General features: G+C 39.7%; 1 protein-coding gene across 1 annotated transcript in view; it reads right to left on the reverse strand.

Moving 5' to 3' along the window:
* vta1.S (vesicle (multivesicular body) trafficking 1 S homeolog) overlaps positions 1-22,435 on the reverse strand; it is an 88,034-nt gene extending 65,599 nt beyond the window's left edge. The window contains 1 exon segment of the mRNA NM_001091674.1: positions 22,238-22,435. Coding sequence (NP_001085143.1) covers positions 22,238-22,343 — 106 coding nt within the window. The 5' untranslated portion in view covers positions 22,344-22,435.
* Between the last annotated feature and the right edge of the window lie 1,745 nt (positions 22,436-24,180).

Consider the following 24,180-nt stretch of genomic DNA (forward strand, 5'->3'; position numbering starts at 1 on the left):
GGAACTTTAGCCACAAAGACCAAATTGGGATGTAAAGATGTAAAGTAAAGCACTTGGAGAAAAGGGCCAAATAACCCTAACAAAAATGCATTGATTTGAATACGATACTGGAACATGAATAGGGGAAGGCCTGAATAAAATTATACATTTGTAGCCTTATATAGCATTTGTTCTTTAGATGGAAAAGAATCAAAAGAAGAAGGCAAATCATTAAAAAAAACCTATAAAAACGCCAATTGAAAAGTTGCTTAGAATCAGCCATTCCATAACATACTAAAATTTAACTTAACCTTTTAATTTACTTGAAAATAAAATATAGATGTTAGTAAGTACAATATCCATGTGCACACTGCTGTTGTACAATTCTGGCACAGCTCTTGTGTGTAAATGCACAAGCCAAAGATGGATTAACCTGTGGAACAAGCCACTTGCATGCATCAATGAAGGCAAAAAGACACATGGATAGGTCAGCCTGCAGTTTTTGACATTTGAAAGTGTAGATCATTCCTTCTCTTCTTTCTATCTGCATTCATAATCAAGTGTAAATTACGCTGCAAATTTTAAAGATGACTTTAAAGACAAGCAAAGACAGCAACAATCATGCTACTAGAAACCTTTCAAAAGAGATTAAAAGCAAAAGCTAGAGTCCTGCAGCGGGTCGGGTACCCTTGGGTTAACGGCAAAAACCGGCGGGTTGTGGGTAGAAGTTCCGGGTGCCGGTATAGACGCATGTTGGAGGGTCTGCGGATTTGCAGGTCGTGGGTCTTCTCAATAGCAATTTTTACTCCTTTTTTCTGATCACGTCTACTTCTGATGATATCACTTCCGGTTTACAATGACAGAACTTCCTGTTTTACAGTTTTTTTCCTAATCACACCTACTTCCGATGATGCCACTTCCGGTTTACAGTGACAACACTTCCCGATTCTTGACGGTCAGCGGGTTGTGGGTCCGGGTTGTGGATATGGTACTTGTGGGTCCAAGCGGATAAGAATGCGGGTCCGGGTTGCGGGTATAGGTCGGGTACGGGTTCCAAAAAATGGACCCGCGCAGGACTCTAGCACAAGCCTAACTGTATCTAGACATTTATCTTAGATGGCTCACGGTTCATTACATTTAAAAGAATCATTATTACACCTTAATTTCATTGAAATGAATGTTGTAACATTACGCAACATCATATGTTCATATATAAAACCTACGATGAAGAAATCAATATAGTAGCTGTCTCACCTATTTGTTAATGAAAGAATGGCCAGCGATGTTTTTAGAGTATTTAAGCTACCTTTACTTTGTTAAAAGTAAGCTTGTTAGAGAGCTTTTATCCCAGGAGAAAGTAGATTAATTTGAGATTCAATGCTTATAGCAATAACACTGTTACTCATGCATCCAGCTGTCAGATTTAAGGATCTGTGAGAAAACACTGGCAGGTCATATGGCTTTTCCAGGCACAGGCAAGAATAGCACATTGCTAGGTAAACAATTGGTTGCTTGAGGAAATAGCCAGTTGCAATGTAGTACAGAATGATGTCTGCAGTCACAAATTCAGATTCTCATCTGATGGACGAGCTACAGGTCACGTACAGCCAGCCTGTTGAACAGAGATGCAGCTCACTCATCAGTGAAGATTATGGGGTAACCATGTGTTAATGGGAAATACCTTTAAATATAAAGATAATCGTATTTGACTGCAGACTGCAGTAGCAATTATGTTCTCTATGTGACCATATTCTTCTTGTACTGAATTACAAAATCTGTCAATGTATGGCAACCTTGTGACCACATGGTCATGGCCCAAAAATGATTTTGCCCTCCCATATATTGATATATTTTCAAAGTGGTGCCAAATATGTGGCAAAACTAAGAAGGGCTCAAGATGTTAGGTTGGTGCAAACTTCTATAAGATCTCAACATGAATCAATCTTTATTGACTTTGTCTATTTATTCGCAGCTATACATGACAATCGTGTGTTTTGAAAAAAAAAAAATATTCAGCAAAGTTGATGACAAATCAGTAATTTGATCAATGTGTCAACTTTTTGGTGACAGGGAGAAGATTTGTTGAGGAGGTTAAGGGCAGAGACACCCGGTCTGATTCGGGGAGATTAGTCGCCCAGTGACAAATCTCCTCTTCTTTTGGGCAACTAATCTTCCTGAACTGCCTTTGATGTACCTGCACCTGCATTGTGTCAGCTGGGTGCAGGGCACATGGAGTAGATTTCTCTGCCAAAATGCATATTGAGCATTTCTGTGCCAAAATCCACTCAATGTGTCTGCACTTGGAGCCATTGTGTGGCCCGAGTGAAAGCTTTCAAATCAAAAAGCTTTTAGGAGTGTAGGTATTCTCGGCCTACGTTTATCTACTATGGCTGGCACTAGCCTATCTGTTAACTGGTATGTAAATGTGTGCCCAACTTCCTCCATGTCTCAGTGGCCACACTTTATAAAAACCATATTCAAGCTTCTATTCAAGCTTCTGATAAATCTTTTAAATGAGCAGGAAAGGTTAAATCACTGGGATGCTAAATGATTCATAATTGGAGAGTAAATATTCAGTTTTGCCTACTCAGAGGGTTCACACTAGTTACTGGATCTGTGAGTCAGTGGAGGGCATGCCCCACTTTGATCAACTCTTCCTCCAAAGTACATTTCAGGAACTAACCATCTCCCCTACCAGGATAACACTGCAACTGAGATAAAATTACTTGATGACGGATAACCTAACCAGTGAAGATAAAAGTGAGCAAAATGGGGAGATGGAAAAATTATAAATATAAGTTTGTACAGTACTCAACAAAAAAACACATGTGAAGTTATTTAGAGCAACCGCTAATTACAGCAATTTATATTCGGACATGGGAAGTAACTATATCGGAGTTTGTAACCAGTCTGCTAAGAAAACATTTAGCTTTTTAAAAATCAAACACAAGGAGAATGTCAAACATTTTCTTATTGTACAGTTTGGATAAATTACCATCTATAATTAAGGTTTCAAAATTAATAGAAGCAGTCAAACATCAATTTGCTTGTTGGATCCCCTGATAAACTTCAGTGACCTGTAGCCTGTTAGATGACAGTTGATTATTCCACTACCACAAAGAAAAGGTCATAGGCTGATAAGGAAGCAGACAGGGAAAGATTCATTCCTGATGCTTGAATGATCCAACCCACGTTTTTAAGCAAAATGACAAATAATTGCCTTGTCCTGCCTACTGGGACAACAATTGAAACATTATGGAAAGGTAATAAAATTCGCAAAGAGCAAAACTTTGCGAATAAAAAATTGTCTGTTGCAAAATATGGTTTGCGATTTTGAAATGTTGTTACATACACTGTGAATGTATTCTATAAAGGCTGGAGTGAACAGATATTGAACATAATAGCCAGAACACTACATCCTCCTAACCTGTTACCAGTCAGTAACCAATCAGTAACTTCTTATAACAATTATATCCCTTATTGCCCCACTTCAAATCACTGATTGGTTAGTGACTGGTAACAGGTTAGGAGGTTGGTGTGTTCTGGCTATTATGTTAGACAAAATCAAAAACAGGGCTGTCCGGCACTCAAAGGTAACCACAGGGAAATCAAGTAAAAAACTATATTTATTTGTCAAAGTTAAAAATATCACATCTCCATAGCCCTACAAGTTTCGTACCCTAAGGGTACCCATGAGGACTAAGGACTGCCCATGATTTAGTACCGTTAGGGTAAGAAACGCCTAGGGCCTATGGAGATGTGATATTGCTTTGACAAATAAATATTGTTTTTTAATTATTTTTTGGGACTGTGGATTCCTTTGAGTGCTGGACAGCCCTGTTTTTCTTTTTGCATATACTGTTTTGGCTGACTGATTCTTAAAGGAAAACTATACCCCCCAAACAATGTAGGTCTCTATTAAAAGATACTGAGTAAAACAGCTCATGTGTAAAACCCTGCTTCATGTAAATAAACCATTATCATAATAATATACTTTTTTAGTAGTATGTGCCATTGGGTAATCAGAAATAGAAAATTGCCATTTTAAAAAATAAGCGCCGCCCCCTGAGATCGTAAGATTCACTGTGCACACATACAAACCACATGTAAGGTCACATGAGCCAATTAACAGACAGAGTTCTGCCTTTTGCTTCCTCACTTCTTCCTGTTACAGTTAGTGTTGTAGTATTTCTGGTCAGGTGATCTCTGAGGCAGCACAGATAGAGTCACGAAATGGTGGTTCAAGGCAAGAGATGTAAAAGGACAATATTTATGTAAATATATATTCCAGTTTGGTAAGATTCTTTAATATGTCATTCAATTTGATATAAACTATCTATTGCTTAAGTATTCATTTTGGGGGTATAGTTTTCCTTTAAGCACTAGTATAGATCATGCAGTTCCTTACATTCAGCAGCTTCATTTGTAGCTGTACAAACCAGACAGCCTGTTTGGTCCAAAATGTAGGAACATGTCCTTCCCCAGCCTATTTATTAGGTAGTTATTAGGTATTGCAATGTAAAATACGATTCTACATTCCATGATGGATGGTATGGAAAGATTTATCCATCTTTATCATGCTTTTTGAACATGTTTATTTTCAGCTAGTATTTTAGCACCTGCATACCTTGATTAATCTTTGAATCATAATCTGACCGGGTGCTCTTAATCAAAAGAGGTCTATGCTGTACCTTTTATACTTTAATAACACAGAGAATTAAGAGCAGGAGAGCTGAACTGCACAAGGCTGTCATCATGCCACAAATAAATGTGAAATTAAAGGATTAGTGGTGGAACAGAGGAACCACAGGTAATAATCAGCACTAAATCCAAGACTGCTACACTTTCATTATAAGCTCAGTGTGGCAATATATAAATATAAGAGCTCAGAGCTGTATTCATCTCTAAGCACCATACTGTTCCTGTCTGCAATGAAAGGGCTGTATTTGTCAAGATTCTGTATAGGGCAAAAGGGCTTGTTTATAATTAGTCATCACACAAACTGGCATCAAATATTCAAAGCTCTTGCATTTAGCCAAAGTGCAAAGTAGATGTTAAGTAATAGGCTCCTGATTTTATTTGCAGCCACAAGCAGCTATACAATGTCACATTAATATGGGGCCAATAAAGAAGAAATCCACGGCACACAGGCTGCTGCAAGCAAGGAACCCCTTGCACGTTTAATGCGGAAGTGGGCTTGACAAAGGGGCGCGACCCCGAAACGTTGCTCACTTCCGCATTAAACGTGCAAGGGGTTCCTTGCTTGCAGCAGCCTGTGTGCCGTGGATTTCTTCTTTATTGATTCAATTGTGAGGTGGCCGAACCTCTACCACTGAGCACCGGACTTCGCATTTTACACTGGGTTTGCGAGAGCCAGCTTTTGTTCTACATTAATATGGGGGACAGTGGCATGAGAACACAATAAGACTTTCTCCTGCCTCCTTGTGTGGCATTTCCATTTGTAAATGACAGTGGCATGGGCAAATGCAGGACCAGTAGGAAGCATTGTGGGCAAAAAGCATGCCACTTTATGCCTGGTATTTTGCACTTTTTTAGTAGGGATGCAGCAAATCCACTATTTTGGATTTGGCCGAATCCCTAAAACCTTTGTGAAAAATTTGAATACCAAACCGAATATTTGCAAATTAGGGTCCAGAAAGAAAAAAGTGGGAAAAAAGGTTTACTTCCTTGTTTTATGATGAAAAGTCACATGATTTCCCTTCCTTACCCTAATTTTCACATGCAAATTTGCATATGCAAATTAGGATTGAGTCAAATCCAAATCCTGCAGAAAAAGACCGAATCCTGGCTGAATCCTGAACCGAATCCTGGATCCGGTGCATCCCTACTTTTTAGTAAAGGAGTCCTGTAAAAAAAAAAAGTGCTACTACAGCCTGAATTAACAGAGGAGGGGAGACATTTGCACGACTTTTGTTTTCTCACCGGGAAACTTTGGAAGAAAATGTCGTCGTGAACTCCCTGGACTGGACCTGCGCAGAAGGGTAAGTAACAAGTTAGGGGCATTTGCCCAGCGGGACGGGTAGGCCAGGGGGGAGGAGGGAGGGTGGGCAACAAACAGGAGGGGGGGTGGGGGGTTTGCGCCGACTAGGTTTCCTTCCCCTTTAAGTACTAACAGAAATTTTACACTTACCACTTTGCTACCTCTTTCTGCAATCAATACCTCTTTCTGTAATCAACTTTATCTAGAGATAATGAGCTCTATATAAATAACCCTTCCCTTTCTCTTTGTCATTTAGATTTTTTTGTTTTACAGAAAAGTAGAAATGCTTTCTGCAGGGGGTTTCTCTTTGCACTAATAATCTGATTATACTCTCCCCTAAATTTCCTTGTGAGGCGACTTCAGAAAACGAAGCGCCACGTGTGCTTTAGCACAGGCGACTTTTCATATAGCGGACGGGAAGACACGCAAAGGCAGTTTGGGGAGATTGTCACCCAGAAGAGGCGATTAGTCACGAATAACAGAAAGTTGGAAACTCAACGTACTTCACTTTTTGTCCTATTTAGCTCAAAAATATACAAAAAAAACACTATAAAACTATAGACAAAAAGTATGTTCGGCACAACTCCTATCAACCAAACTCATGTTGAATAAGTAGGTATACTGCTGTGTGCACAGAAATTATAACTTGTACTAATTTTTAAACATATACCTCCATATGTAATATAAGGCATATGTAATATAAGGCACTAAGTTTGACACATTTATAAGCATAAATAAGCATATTTGTTTTCACCCAAAATTCTTTCTGTGCTGCACATGTGCGTGTCTATGCAAAGAGGACTTGCTTTTTCTTAATTCTGATCACTGTTGGTGACATTAAGCTGTCTGTCTTTCATACAAGGTCCTGGTTCCAAGTCTTTTATAAAAGTAGAAATAATGAGAAATTAGAGCAAGTTCAAAGGAATCACAGCACAAGCGAGTTTCTTTCTAGATGCAGGTACATTTGCCCATATCAGTGGGAGTTACATTAGAATAAGCCAACAATGGGCTACTTGTCCAGACCCACTGCATTAAACAAGACAAAGACAGCTGTGTTCCACCACTTTAGTCTCTTGCTGTTGGCAACAGAATACATCAATTTCTTTGACTTTTACTTTCAATAATGCAGCAGACAATGACCGTTATCCCTACTGTAGCTTAGCTTTTCAATATATCTTCTGACTTGCAAAATCTTCCGTGTAAAAATGTGGGAACCTACAATGAAAAAAGTTCAGTCATGCAAAAGTCAGCACTAAACCTTGATGTTTTTTCTGTAGTTCTGGATGGAATCCAATCTTCCAATTAAACAGCTTCCACATAATGGCATCCTTGTACTTCGGCAGGCAAACTATGCAGGCTAAAATTCTTTGCAAAGGAATTCCTTTCAGCTTCCTGTCTTCCTTCCTTTTACAGATAGTAATGCCTGGGGTAAAGGGGATTAACTCCTTTTTTTTAATATAGATATTGCTTAACTATTTATAATTCTAGAGAATATCTAGAATTTCCTAAAATTTGTTACAGTTTGATTAATATTCTGCCCTTTCACTGGAGTGTGAGCATCTATTGTAATCTGAGAAGACTACAATATTCCCAATATAATTGTCAAAAGGAACATAGCCAAAATAACACATATGGCAAATGGCACCAGGCATTCATCTAATTTTTGTAGATATTATGAATCCAATCCAATGTTTATGACATGTTGTAAACACCTTACCCTGCCCCACATCTTATATATTGCAAGATTAGGCATCACACAACTGAACAAAATACAGTGATCCCCAACCAGTAGCTCGTGAGCAACATGTTGCTCCCCAACCGCTTGGATGTTGCTCTCAGTGGCCTCAAAGCAGGTGATTATCTTTGAATTCTTGGCTTGGGCACAAGTTTTGGTTGCATAAAAACCAGATGTACTGCCAACCAGAGCCTCCTGTAGGCTTCTAGTCCACATAGGGGCTACCAATAACCAATCACAGCCCTTATTTGGCACCCCCGACTCTTTTTACATCTGAATGTTGCTCACAGTGAAAAAGTTTGGGGACCTCTGACTTAGATGAATATTCATCTTTCACCAGCTTTTTTGTCAAATATAAGGACTGATTTATCAATGCCTGAAATTTGTATATTAAGCCGTGATCTTGTGTCAGTTTTTTCTAGTGTGGAATGGCATTGTATGATTGTGATTATGATTGGAAAGCAAGGATTTGTACAAGCGATTATGCTCCATGCTGTTGGTGAGCAGCACTGAACTATAACAGTCCATAGGACTGAATGAGTTTTGACTGCTCAAAGCAGCCCAAAAATTATCTGCGGAGTTGCCATTTCTCTCTTTTAAATAATAATACCCTGCAAAGAGGTAGAGTCAGGTCAGCTTGCAGATTAAATACATAGAAAGAGAACATAGAATAAGAAGATGCATATTTAAATTTAAATCCAAACATGCTACCTAAATCTAAAATTTATTTTTGTACAGCAACTCTTGTTTAAGTGTCCATTAAACAAGAGTTGGACAGGTAACTTGTCTCTTGTAGCATTCCTCATTAAAGGGGTAGTTCACCTTTGAATTAACCTTTAGTTCCAGAAGGTGTTTTTTAACTGGTCTTTGTTTTGTTTTTTTAATAGTTTCTTCCTCCGTAGGCTTCAAATAAGAGGTCACTGGTGCTGGCCAGAGAACTGACCCTCTGGGGCTACCATTTGATTTTTTTACATTACTTGTCTTTCTATTTAGGCCTTCTGCTATTCATCTTCCACTCTGCGAATCAGACAACTGCACTAGTTACTATAGTAAATTGGACGTTAGGGAAGATATATCTGGCAAAATTCCAAACTGGAAAGCTGCTCCAAAAATAATTTCAAATTGTCTGAGAATACCACTAATATTCTGAAAGTAAATTAAGAGGCTACCTACCCCTTTAAATGGGGTCGTGAGGTCCCTTAGAGAACGTAGAGGCCTGCAGTAATTTGTCAAAGGCAGAACGTAGAGTGAAAAGTGCCAAAAAATGTCTACTTGCTGCCCTTTTATGCACTTTGCACACTGAGTCTTGCATAGAACATGATCCCTATTAATTCAGTAGAAAAAAAATAAACAATAAAATCCTGTATGCAAACAAAGAATGACAAGAGACAATCTGCAAATGGTCTTATTACTAAAGTCCAGGGGTATTTTTAGCCTTGTTAAACCCTAGAAGAAAAAGTGTCCATGAGGTAATGCGCAGCTCAGTGAAACATCTCAAAAACGCCATTCCCATCAGAATGATCTGTTATGCTCATTACAAAATATTGCATAGTAAAAAGTAACACTTGAAAAATATACAAAGTGAGATGTCATCCCTGGTTTACATTATATTAGAAACAGGTGGTACTATTTTGAAACAAAACACAAGGCGCTGTATAGAATTAATCTAGTGATCTCCAGCATGGCTGACATAAATCTCCTGCCTCGATGAAGTAAAGCAGTTTTTTCAGCTGGAAAAACATTTGGAGTGTTTTGAAATCACTCCGGAGCAATGACATGACTCTCACAATCCACATGTTCATAATGAGAATTGTTCCAATGCCTTTTATAACAAGGTGCACATGACAAGGTATCAGGAAATGTAGAGGCAGGCGAATAGATTCTTAAAAATTAGCATCGCTCTTGTGTGGGATGGACGGACACATCTTAAATTAATTTGAAAAGGACTTTCAATATACAGTTTTTATGTTTGGGTGACAGGTCCCTTTTAAAGCCACATTTATACAATGCCTTTCGGAGTAATGGGGTGGCCAGCAGGGTTGCAATTTATAAATGCATTAGCTACAGGACCACTGCTATCCTGCAGTTAATAGGGATGCTCCGAATCCAGGATTCAGTTCGGTATTCGGCCAAGATTTGGCCTTTTTCAGCAGGATTCGGATTCCTTCTGCCCGGCCGAACCAAATCTGAATCCTAATTTGATTATGCAAATTAGGGGGGAGGGAAATTGAGTGACTTTTTTTTTCACAAAACAAGGAAGTAAAAAAATGTTTTAAAATGTTTGCATATGCAAATTAGGATTGGGTTCGGTATTCGTCTGAATCTTTCGCAAAGGATTCGGGGGGTTCATCCAAAATAGTGGATTCGGTGCATCCCTAATCATTAATACTAAGAAACAGCCAAGAAACACCAGTAGCTATAGTATATAGCCTATGTCTATGTTTTAAATGATGTAGGAGCTGTACTTTATTATTAGTTATTATTTATGTAGCACTGAGAAATTCTGCAGGGCTTTATATAGTTTACACTTCAGTCCTGGCCCAGTGGAGCCTACAGTCAAAGTCTATATAACATTCTCACTCACTATGGTCAGTTTTACTACTTGGAGGAAACACACACAACTACAGGGTGAACAAAGGTAGTGCCCTGGCTGGAATCAAACCTGGGAACTCAACTCAACAAGGCAGCAATGCTAAGCACTGAACCAATTACTATGTAGCTGTTAAAAGGAGAGAATGAACTGCTAAATGTTGCCATTAGCTTAATACCTACTGTAAGTACAACAGCATGATACATGGACTTTCTGCCTACAGTAAGGTAACCCTCTGTTACATGACTGATATACTCATATTCGGGAATTCCACTGCATGCTGTTTCCAAGGAAATATATAACAAAACATCATTTAAAACCAATTAAAGCTCATTAGGGCTGCGCCAATGAAAACAAATGGACGAGAGCAAGGGTTTGAACTGATAAAAAGTAAAGAAACTCATTTTTTTTCCAACACACTTAACACACACTGTACATCAAGTCCATCAGGAGTACTGAGATCCTCTGAACCCAAAGGGAAAAAAAAAATCACATTTAACCTTTTTAGTGCCACAGATCATAGAATCAGAGATATCTTGACCTGTCTGCAAAAAGGCACAACAAGCTTTCTCTGCCAATGATTCATTAATGCTCCATTCCCCCACCCCTAGGCAATGGAGTCAAGGACAATTAATCACTAGTATAAAACCCACAGGTATAGGACCCGTTATCTGGAAACTCATTATCCAGGAAATTACTTAAAAGTCGTCTCCCATATACTCCATTTGATCCAAATAATCAAAATTTTAAATAATGATTTTCTTTTTCCCTGTAATAGAAAAGTACCTGTGCTTGATCCAAGCGAAGATATAATTAATACTTATTGGAGCAAAACCAGCCTATTTGATTTATTTAATGTTTACATGATTTTCTAGTAGTCTTAAGGTATGAAGATCCAAATTATGGAAAGATACGTAACCCAGAAAGCCCCAGGTCCAGGGCATTCAGGATAACAGATCCCATACCTATTATATATATATATATATATATATATATATATATATATATATATATATATATATATATATATATATATATATATATATATATATAGATATATTTATGGGTCTGCTGTACTTTTCTACTGTAAGCTATGAACTATACACTAATGTACTGTATATGCAAACTATTTTTAAACAGTGACACCTATTGTTCATTAGCAAATATAACACCTATGTTATGACTGTAAAGGCTGACTATTATCAATAAAGGCCTGACTCACTGGGAAAGTGTCTATAATTATGTTTTTAGCTTGATAAAATTTGTGAAGCAGCCAACATGTAAAGTAGAAGGATTTTGCGTCCAAGAATCCAGCACTTCAGCATTAAATAAGGTGAGGGAGGGTTGAATGACTTTGGCAGGTGAAGTTGACGTGGGGATTAATGGACCCTACGAGTCAGAGATAGACTATCATGGTTTCTTCTCAATCTGACCAGATGAGAAGAAACCATTCTATTTTTTTTTTTTACATAAGCCCAACTGAATGAGCTCATGTCACTGGACGGAATTCTTGCCCTTGAAAAGATAGTATAGAGCAGGTGAAGTTACAGAAGCAGATGCAAATTGTAGTAATTGCATAGTTTTAAAAGACCCTGTTTAAAAAAAAAAAAAGCTTAGAGTCTATAATGGAGGGGGACTTGGAGGTTAGAGAATATCTGAAATGCCTTAGACTGCAGTACACTTTCTGTATGTTGTACACTGTTTTTAAAGATGGAATGAAAGTAAAAGCATGTTTTTAACTTAAAACAGGGGTGAGAAGTTATTAACTATTTAGTGGTACCACTGTATATTGCGTATGAAAGGTTTAATAGCTTATGTTGGAACTATTTCTTTTCTATGCTAAAACAACTGTATGAACCCTACCCCCCATCAATTTGGTATCCATTGTGAAGCAAGAATTGGGACAGATGATAATACATAGTGCAGCATACATTGCTACATGTACCTCATGAGCTCCATAGCCTTCCACAGCCATTAAATTATGTACAGAGGGAGTATGTAATGAGAATGTTTGATGTAAATAATTTCCTAATGACAAAAAGTGGAACTTCCCCTGGAAACTAAGGAAACTCGAAATAAAAGGAAGCTGTAACTCGTGGATTCATAGTGCACATCATGGAAATGGACTAAACGTTAGTGAAACATGAATACAAATCAGGACAAGTGAGTTTGATTCTGCATTTCAGGTTTCCAGACACAGTTAACATTCCTTAATGAAACATATCTGTGCTTCTCCAGGAGTGCACAGAGTTTTGCCTTAAAGGAAAACTAAAGTAGTAGGCTAGAAATGTAAATTCCCTAAGCGGCGCAAATTCGATAGCGACCACTTCGTCAGGTGTAAATTCCCCAGGACAACGTTCATTTCTTAAGATGTGAAGCTGCGTCCAGGGCGCCGAACGCTGGTGAAGTTGCAATATCCTTACTTCAGCAAGCAAAGCGAAGTTGCGCTAGCTAATTTGCATACAGTGGGAAGTTAAAGTTGAATGGACGTATATGTTGCAGCAAATACATTACACTACACAAGTCCAGGGAACCATAATAAAATAAAATAGATTTGTTATAATGCCCTGCACATGAGCCCAGTGTATAGTTTATGTGCCATTTGTTAGGAAATGTAGGGGGGAACCCTGGTACCCAAAAAACAATTTACGGTCTTTTGCAGCCTCACTCCAAGACGCCAGCGTTTTTTGGGACTTGGGAAAATTTTTCAACAAAAAATTGAGGAATTCCTATCCACTCCATTGCACTTCACCTGGTTTGAGGTGGAGCAGGCAAGTGTGGTGCAAGAGGTAACGTTCAGTAAAATCCGCATCTTAGTGAATTTGCGTAGTTACGTCCATTCGCCAGAGCGAAAATTTGCCTGGCGTTAGAGTGCGAAGCAACACTAGCGTCTATCTCCTTCACTAGCGAAGTGACGACTGCGCCCGTTAGGTAATCAGCGTAGTTATGAAATGACGTCACGCTGGCGAATTTTTGCTAGCGTTAGTCACTTCGCCCTGTAGGGAATCTGCCACCATAGAATATAAATGTCTCAATATAAGGCTGATTAGTAATTAATAAAGATAATTACTACATGGCAGCACAGAAACCAGTGCAAATAGCATCAGAATTGAATAATCAGCCCTGTAACATCATCTTATATTAGACCAATCTCATTTTCTGCTTGATGATTTGCGACGACCCCTAAGCTTAGCTTCTCAACAGCTGCTCAGAGCTCACTGATGGTGACCCCCTGTGACAAGTCCTGGATCATTGCTGCTATTGAGAAGCTGAAACTTTATGCTGGTGCAATAAGTTGAGTATATAAAATATGGCATTTTTCCATATTCATTTTTCGGGTTTAGTTCTCCTTTAATCTGAATGCAGCACAGCCATTCACAGCAGTGAACCCAGAGGGGGCTGGAGGCATCCTCTGGAACATCCCTTAACTTGAACTTCACTCAAATATACAGACTATATACAAAGCTCTGGAGAGCCATGCACTTACTGGCGGTCTGTAGCAGGTTTGATTTATATACAAAGGCTCCTTATGGCCGTGTTTGCTTGGCATCTTGGGCACCAATGTTGTGCCCATTACAGCAGAAATCTATAGGACAGGTAAATAAGCCCCAGCATTCCTCTTACACAATTTCATGGGGCTGGAACATAAAATAAATGCTTTTTTAAAAAAGGAAGATGTAAACGTTTCATTTATGACTCAGTACTGCCATCTGCTGTAAACACTAAGGGGCACATTTACTTAGCTCAAGTGAAGGAATAGAACAAAAAATACTTCGAATTTCAAAGTATTTTTTTGGCTACTTCGACCTTCGAATCGAACGATTGAAACTAAAAATCGTTCGACTATTCGACCATTGGATAGCCGAAGTACTGTCTCTTTAAAAAAAAACTTTGACCTCCTACTTCGCCACCTAAAACCTACCGAGCATCAATGTTTAGCCTATGGGGAAGGACCCCATAGGCTTTGTAGCTAATTTCTGATCGAAGGAATTTCGTTCGATCGATGGATTAAAATCCTTCGAATCGTTTGATAATAACGATAATAACGATTATTCCTTCGATCGAATTGCGGTAAATCCTTCGACTTCGATATTCGATTAATTAATTAACCCTTGATATTCGACCCATAGTAAATGTGCCCCCAAGTTAACAGGACAGTCAATCACTTCGGTCTTGGGCAGCATACATATAGGGGCAAATTTACCTAGGGTCGAATATCGATGGGTTAATTAACCCTCGATATTCGACTGCCGATATTCCTTCGATCAGAAAATTGTTAGGAAGCCTATGGGGACCTTCCCCATAGGTTAACATTGGCCTCAGTAGGTTTTAGGTGGCGAACTAGGGGGTCTAAGAATTTTTTAAAGAGACAGTACTTCGACTATCGAATGGTCGAATAGTCGAACGATTTTTAGTTCGAATCAAAGTCGAAGGTCGAAGTAGCCCATTCGATGGTCGAAGTAGCCCATTCGATGGTCGAAGTAGCCAAAAAAACCATTCAAAGTTTTTTTCCTCTATTCCTTCACTCGAGCTAAGTAAATGGGCCCCATAATATATGATGCCTTTAATAAAAAAAATAGATCTCTGATATATGCAAGTTTTGGGAAAAAAGATGAAAAAAATGGTCCCCTTGTGCACATCTTAATGCAGGACTAAAGCACACTACAGATTTCAACCGATCTATAACACAAATTCAGTCCACTTAATACAAGTATTATTATTATTATTATTATTATTATTATTATTTTGGAGAAGCAACACAAATTCAATCTAATTTAATACTGAAGTGAAGTTTTTTTCCTATTCTCAGTTATATGTGATAAAGTATTATGGCCCTATGCATATCCCACTGCTCAATTGTAGATAAGGAGAAGTTCAGAAGTAACAGTGTGCCCCATAGTGCCCTTGTATTTAGGCCATTAATAAATACAAATAAAAACCATCCTCTGTGTGGTTACACTTAGTGCCTTTCTATATAGATCCAATACTATACATGTTCCATCCTCACTTCCAAACCATTACATGGTTGTTAGAGAAAGGGGGAAAAAATCTATATTGCAAAATTGTGCAAAGGACCAATCTGAGTTAGTTCACATCAATTTTATGGGGGTTTGGATTATTTTTTCCTTTTATTCCCCCTTTATCAATCTCGATCTCATGATCAAAAAGGGCTGACAAAAGTACAACTTCATTGAGCATCTCACTTTTAACAATTTATTTTCCCCCTGCACTGGAACAGGTCAATCCTTGATGGAAAATATAATTGTCTGTATTCACCCCCCCCCCCCTCACGATATTAAATATATAACATTTTCCTAATTAGTCTGGCATAACGTTTATTTATTTATTTTTTTAAATAAAACACAACTTTCTAAATAGTGCAAATATTTACCCTACTTTTTATACTTTTTATGCATAAACTATTTTTACCCCTTATGTTTGAAAGCGTGATTATGTATTTGGTTAGCCAAATATGACATCACTTTAACATATAAAGTGATGTAATAGTTTAGCATGTTACCATTATATAGGATGCATGTAAAAACAATGCATCAATTTGCCCTTCAATGACTGAGGGCTATTCAGAATTTAAGCTTCTGTAAAGTATTTTAACTGCTTTATAAGACACACCCCTTAGAACCCAGGTAGGTACTCCAGGGGTTAATACAGTCAGCAAATGTGCACATCTCGTGTGATGTATTTTACCCATGATGCAATCAGGAAAGTATGCATGACACTCCTAACTCTGAAACCATTGCCCTACTTTTACAGACAAGAGATTATTATTGTTGCCAGAAAGCTTGTTGAACTTGTTACTTGCCTATCAAAATGACATTACGGGCAGCTGTTAGTGGGATAAGCCAGTATATTTTGTGCATAATTCTCCTGTACCCTCTAATGCTAAAATAAGTATAGTACCAAAGTTTTTATATCCATCAGCTTATTCACAATCTTTCTTTAAATACATTAAAGAAAATAACATTTAGGATTTTTCAATCTAAAAAAAAAAAAACTTACTTTTCACCTAGTTGTACAAAAAGTCATGTTGTTAGGGGATCACCTGTAAGCTGGCATCATCAAGTCAAGACGAGGATTCTTCTCTATTATTCTGCTTGTTTATGGGTACCTATCCCATACAGGTCTTTAAAGGACTAAAACGTGCTTTATGCACAGGGGAGGATTAATGCCTAGGCTACCCTAGGCTATAGCCTAGGGGCCCATTAGCGGTTGGGGCCCATGCCACTGAAGGCATGATGCAGGTGTGCGGCAGCGTCACAGGCTCACATCGTCACTCTGCGTCACAGTGTAGTGCAACCAATATCTAGACCCGGCCGGGCTGACTATCTTCATGTGGAAGGGCAGACACTGGTGTGTGCCAATGAAGACCCGCGGCTACTTAAGAGCATTGAGCGCAGCGCGCTCTCGCACACACGCGGTCAGACACAGGCAGAGCAGATACGCAGTATGTCTGTCTTCTTCGTGACTCCATGTCCACTCACCATCACCACTCCTCTGAGTCTTGCCAGCCATTGCCAATTTCTTTACCAAGCTGCTGCCCAAGTTCAAGTTGCCTATTACTGGCTGCACTGTGCTGCAACTTGTCCCAGGCAGGCAGCCCTAACGGGCAACGGGGCCAGCCAGTGTGATGGTAACATAACCCAGTCAGTGCCAGTGAACACCGGGCAGAGAATTATTTTTAAATTAAAAGCTACCGTGAGGCGGTGTTCGGCCAGCAGCAGGGGGGACCCAGCCAGGCCCAGCAACAGCTATAGAGCTGCACTGCAGACAGAGAAAATTTGCAGCCTGCAGACAATTGAAATAATTTCTGCAGACAGTAAAATAATTTCTGCACACAGTAAAATAATTTTTGTAGCCTGCATACAGTGAAATAGTTTCTGCAGACAGTTAATTTACATGGCGGGTGGCGTTTTTCTTTTTTAAAAAAAAAGTGTCCAGTACTGCGACGATATAAAGCCCTGCCCTAGAATGGGGGCCCTGTGGAAAGTGTAGCCTAGGGGCCTCACATGTCCTTAATCCGCCACTGTTTATGCAGATCTGCTTGGACTCTGCACCAAATATCTTTTTCTCTTAACAAGCTTTCCCATCTCCACAACCCATAACCGGAAATCACTTATATCATCCAACTATAAAGACCAGGTTTCAACAATTATCTTTAGCTTCCCTAGCAGAAAAAGTTCCTAGATCTTCTTGGATTCTTCTTTGTTTTCTAAAAGGGCACCTGTTGACTAAATACATTATCCCCAACCAAAAGTGCAGACTAAAGGTGGCCATACACGGATAGATCCGCTCGTTTGGCGATGTCGCCAAACGAGCGGATCTCCCTCCGATATGCCCACCTTGAGGTGGGCAATATCGGGCTGATCCGATCGTGGGCCCTAGGGCCCAACAATCGGATCCTAGCGTTCGCCAAACGGGCGGTCGGATCGCGGGACCGCATCAACGAACAGATGCGGCCGCGATCCGACTGGATTTTTAACCCCATCCGATCGAGATCTGGCCGACTTTCGGCCAGATCTCGATCGGGGAAGCCCGTCGGGGGCCCCCATACACGGGCCAATAAGCTGCCGACTTGGTCTGTCGGCAGCTTTTATCGGCCTGTGTATGGCCACCTTTATGGAGCCCACAGTTTGGTGTAAGATTAGTTTTATTTTTTAATTGCCCCCTGCCAATGCTAGGCCATCTGCACCAGGAGGGAGCCATGTTGGGGCACACGCATAACGACCGAATGCCACAACTTGCTCACTATGCCCATACGTATGACGTTAGAAGCACATTTGCACATGACTCTGACGGACATAGCTGATCCCTAGTGCGAGAGGCCTAGCGCTGGTGGGGAGCAATTTTAAAAAAAAAACCAAACTACTGTTATCCCCAATGGGAGTGCAGGCGCTATTAGCCTGCACCATTGGTTGGGGATAATATATTTAGCCAACAGGGCCCTTTAATGTAATCCTCTGTCTCCTTCATTGACTGCTGTTGATACACCCAAAAGTACCCCAAGATACAGGTATGGGGACCTGTTATTCAGAATGTTTGGGACCTGGGGTTTTCCAGATAACGGATCTTTCTGTATAATGGATCTTCATACCTTACATCGTCTAGGAAATGTAAACTTTAAATATACCCAATAGGTTGGTTTTACTTGCAGTAAGGATGAACTGTATCTCAAGTACAAGGTACTGTTTTGTTATCACAGAGAAAAAGGAAATCATTTTTAAAAAATTGGATTATTTGGATAAAAATTTGGATTATTTGGATAAAATGGAGTCTATAGGAAGTGGCCTTTCCGTAATTCGGAGCTTTCTGGATAATGTATACTTGTATACAGAAAACACATTCGTCAACCTACGTATGTGCAGACACATGGAGCCAATTTTGCTGAAAATAGGCATTCTATTGCATGCATGTCATGCCTGTGTGCATGCAATGTATAAACTATAGAAATTTCTAATATTGAATATTTTGATAGGAAGAAAAGTTTTAACAAGGCACTCCATAAATATTTCTAATAAGCAATTATTTCTAACAGTTAAAATTAAGCAGCTAAATAATACACCAAACTACAACCCAATGCCAGAGAGAGAAGCTTCTAAAAGGCGACTAAATCTCCCCAAATCGCCCAGTGTGTCCCAGCGTGTCCCAGCCCTTAGACGACCTGCCAATTGCATATCCTGATAACAATGCAACTGATATCTACAGCACAAAGATATGGATCAGGACTTTCCAGACAAAATGAATGCATTGAAAAACGACACACAAACGCGCTGATTTTATTGGTACAGTTTTGCTGGTTTAGGGTCAGGGCACACAGGCAGATTCTGGGAGATTAGTCGCACCGACAAATCTTTTTTGGGTGACTAATCTCCCCGAACTGCCTCCCCCCCTTCATTGCCTCACGAGGAAACTTCAGGCGACTTCAGAAAACGAATTGCCGGCGATTTACATTTTAGCCGGCGGGAAGGCAGGGGAGGCAGTTCGGGGAGATTAGTCTCCCCGAATTAGAGGAGATTTGTCACTGTCTGACTAATCTCCCAGAATCTGCCTGTGTGCCCTGACCCATAACGTTGTTTTCCACAGTACAAGTCTAATATTAAGCAACCTCTGGATGCTTAATTCAATTTCAACACGAAATGAAGTAAACTCCATGTTAACTTATGATAGACAAGAACTTTTCAATAATTCCAAGTTGAAAAACTCATCACTACAAAAAGCTTAAGGTGGCCATAGAGTTAACAATTACGATCTTTCTTGGAAACGATCTTTCCAAGTAATATTGTACGTTTCAATACACATGTGTAGAGCTGAATCGTCAGATATACAGGTAGAAACAATAGAATTCTACCTGTATCTGACGATTCAGCACTAACAGTTTCATAGGCACCGATCAAAATTTTCCGTCCAGCCTGATCGATGAGCCGACTGATCTTCTGCTCTTTTTCCCCCATACACTCACTGAATATTGCATCAAAATTTGTTTTGTACAATATTACCTGTGTGTCTATGGCCACCTTATGTTTATCTAACTGTAAACCAAATTATTTCTATTTTCAAGCGCCATCTTGGTGATCCAAACATGTTCCATTGGTCAGAACCAGGTTAATGATATATAAATTATTGTCATAACAGTCATCCTATTGTTGGTGCTTCAAGAACATCCAGACAATCAATCCATCTTTCTCTCAAAGTGTTCTCCTAATTACTTTGGAAACCTATCCAAAAGTTTTCTGAACCTTTAGATCATTTACAAAACATTGCGCAAAATGCTCAATTATTTAACACTCTCTCCAACAGGAACAAGATTCCAGTTCCCATAATGCTTGCAAGTCACTGTAGGAGAGTCTTTTCTGGAGGTGAGATGACTTTGGCTAGTGATGCAGAGAACAGTAATAGCCACTTACTGCTTTCAGGGTAGTAACAACAAAATAATTATATTTTCTAATGCTGGCTTTTACTGTAGTGGGTCCTTAAATGTTGGAAAAGTTATCTAGTTACATAGTAAGGGAATAAAGCAGAAAAAATGCATATCCAACTTTTCGGTCCGCATTGGGACCTTTCCTTGAGAAAAAAGAATATCCCATGTGCCACTACCCTAAAGGAGAAATAGAGCCCAACAAAGAATAGAAATGCTACCCTGAAGTTTAGGGCTGCTTAAAGGGATACTGTCATGGGAAAAAAATTTTTTTTCAAAATGAATCTGTTAATAGTGCTGCTCCAGCAGAATTCTGCATTGAAATCCATTTCTCAAAAGAGCAAACAGATTTTTTTATATTCAATTTTGAAATCTGACATGGGGCTAGACATTTTGTCCATTTCCCAGCTGCCCCATGTCATGTGACTTGTGCCTGCACTTCAGGAGAGAAATGCTTTCTGGCAGGCTGCTGTTTTTCCTTCTCAATGCAACTGAATGTGTCCCAGTGGGACATGGGTTTTTACTATTGAGTGTTGTTCTTAGATCTACCAGGCAGCTGTTATCTTGTGTTAGTGAGCTGTTATCTGGTTACCTTCCCATTGTTCTTTTGTTTGGCTGCTGGGGGGGAAAAGGGAGGGGGTGATATCACTCCAACTTGCAGTACAGCAGTAAAGAGTGAATGAAGTTTATTAGAGCACAAGTCACATGACATGGGGCAGCTGGGAAATTGACAAAATGTCTAGCCCCATGTCAGATTTCAAAATTGAATATAAAAAAATCTGTTTGCTCTTTTGAGAAATGGATTTCAGTGCAGAATTCTGCTGGAGCAGCACTATTAACTGATTCATTTTGGAAAAAAATTTTTTTCCCATGACAGTATCCCTTTAAGATGTATCTAGTAGCTTATCTCCTATTCTATAGCTTCACTGGAGTTGCTGTCAATTAACTTAGGGACTGATTTACAATAAACTTTAAAAAGCAGAATCCTCATTTTACATTTCTCAGGGGCTGGAATAAAATGATTTAAAGGACATGTAAGGTGTCAATTTGAATCTACAGAGCATTAAAGAGACCTGGTGGTTTTGAAAATTAGGATTCCCACATCTATAATTAATCACTAGGCAGTATGGCAACTAGACAGTGAAGTGCTAAGATGTAAGTTCACAAATTGCACAAATGGAAGTTGCACTTGTGGCTAGTGATCTGATACAGATGCCTCTAATCCTGTGCCACTCAGTGATGACAGGAGACTCTTGCAACAAACTTAGATTGTTAGCTCAATGGGGATTGGTATATGAAATTATTGAAGAATAAACATGTTACAAATCAGCACCATACTAGGAAAAGACAAACAGTAAGAAGGACAAGAGGTGAGCCAGAGGGGCAGGAGGTCAGCGAGAGGGGCAGGAGGGGAGCGAGAGGAGCAGGAGGTGAACGAGAGTGACAGAAGGCGAAAGAAGATGAGTGAAAGCAACAGGAGGCGAGCAAGAGCATCAGGAGTTGAGTTTGAGGTACAGGAGGTGAGTGAGAGCGGCAGAAGGTGAAAAAAGATAAGTGAGAGCAACAGGAGGTGAGTTTGAGGTACAGGAGGCGAGTGAGAGCTATAGGAGGAGAGAGAAAGATATAGGAGGAGAGAGAAAGATACAGGAGGAGAGCAAGAGCTACAGGCGGTGAGTGAGAGGATCAGAAAGTAAGAGAAATGTACAGGAGGATAGTGAAAGGTAGACTAGGTGAGAGAGGGATACAGAAAGTGTGAGAGGGGTATAGAAGGTGAGAAAGGGGTACAGAAGGTGAGAGAGGGGTACAGAAGGAGAAGGTGAATGAGAGGGACAGGGGGCGAGTGAGAAGATGAGTGAGAGCTACAGGAGGGGAGAGATATGTACAGGAGGATAGTGAAAGATACAGGAGCTGAGGGGGAAGTACAGAAGGCGAATAAGAAGTACAGGAGGAGTGTGAGTGTTTCGTGTAACCAAGGCGTCACGGTACATAAGGAGCACTCACAGTAATATGTCACCACTGGCTCCCTCTTCTCATGCTCCTGGGCAGTCCTCAAGTGATGCTGCAGAGATCTGAACTGCTCCGGTAGCGGGGACAAAGGGTCGGCCATGCTGCAGGGACAGGGTTATAGTTCAGCAGGTATCGGTTCGACTAGAGTTTCACACCTGAGCGCCTATCAGTCAGGTGACAACAATTCCCCACGCCTCACACTGACACACAACTCTTCCGCTTCCGCCTACGAGTGGGCGGGGATCGCAGTGGCAGCAGGTGATGAGAGAGGGAGGCGGTCCTACAATTACACCGTGTTGTAGAGAAGGCAGCGCCCTGAACTCATTAAACTTTGTGGCAAAAAGAAAAGTAATATTTGCGAAAGGGATATGTATAAATAGATACACTGTACAGCTGTACCCTTGGATGAGGGTTTGTCCTGCACTTGATTGAGTGATGACATAAAGAAGACTCGTGATGAGAATTCAATGACATATCTGCACTTTCACTGGGGACTGGGATGTTGGTTCTACATCATCACTTACCCCTAGAATTCAGGGACAGGAGAAGTGACACAGAACATTATCAGAGATCTGATCAAAGTGTTATTCTATATCCTAATAGTTATTGGTATGGGGCACTGGAGCAATACAGAGAAATGAGAAAGAGATTTTTAAGAGTTAAAGGGCATGTAAAGCTTACATTGTCCATGTATATAAGTTGGGCATATCTTCCCCACCCAAGTCACATCATTTGTACTGCATATACCCCTCCAGTTGCCACCTACACCACATCCCTCTCCTGAGGGAGGGGGCAGAGTGGGTTAGAGGAGGAGAAGGAATCCTAAGTGATTAAGGGGATTCTGCAGACTTACTGTTAACATTTTAACAACCAGAGTGGCAGCTATCTAAAGAATTCAAAGAGGATGTTCACTGATTATATCCTTGTCAGGAGGCTTTAAATGTCCTTTAAATGCACATCTGATGCCACAGGGTCCCCTGCTGAAAATACTTACTTTGCTAAAATAAACCTTCAAAATATGTCTTTCATTGACATTGACCATATTGTATTATAGATCTGTAAACAAAGATTTGTACTATTTTTGGACCTTGTGTGGGCTCTGAATAATCATCCAGAACAATTTTTGTACTACGTTGTAATCTTTTGCTTCGTCAATAGGACAGGTTAGAAAACTTCTCAGATAACAATATCTTTGCATGTATCTGACTATTGCCTGTCTAACTTTCAAAATCATTATGGTCAGTTAATTAATGTCCAGAACATTGTCGAATTTATTTTACCAACCTTAATCGTACAATTTAAAGGAACAGTAACAAAACAATAATGAAAGTGTTTAAAGTAATGAAAATATAATGTACTGTTGCGCTGCTCTGGTACAACTGGTGTGTTTGCTTCTGAATCTCTACTGTAGTTTATATAAACAAGCTGTTGTGCAGCAATGGGGGCAGCCATTCAAAACTAAAAAAGGATAATAGGCACAGGATAGACAGGAGATAACAGATAAGCTCTGTAGTATACAATGGGATTCTTCAGAGCATATCTGTTATCTACTGTGTATCCTGTGCTTGAATGGCTGTCCCCATGGCTACACAACAGTTTGTTTGTATAAACTATAGTAGTGTTTTCTTTAACAAGCACACCTGTTGCAGAGCAATGCAGTGCAGAGCAATAGTACATTATATTTTCACTCCTTTAAAGAATTTTAATTTTTTTGTGTTAGGGGTCTGTTTACTAAAGGTCGTAAAAATTGTCTATGTCCCATTGTCCATTTTCACTGAGAATATTCTTGCGACAAAATGTTTACAAAATGTTTACTAAAATTAAATGAAACAAAGAAGTGGCCGTCGCTAGCGAAAATTCTTTAGGAAATGCCACCTGCAGGGAATCACCAAGAGACCATCGCTTGCACAGTTTTGCGCCCTATTGCTACTTTGCCA

This window comes from Xenopus laevis, chromosome 5S, assembly GCF_017654675.1.
Source record: "Xenopus laevis strain J_2021 chromosome 5S, Xenopus_laevis_v10.1, whole genome shotgun sequence".
Taxonomy (NCBI): domain Eukaryota; kingdom Metazoa; phylum Chordata; class Amphibia; order Anura; family Pipidae; genus Xenopus; species Xenopus laevis.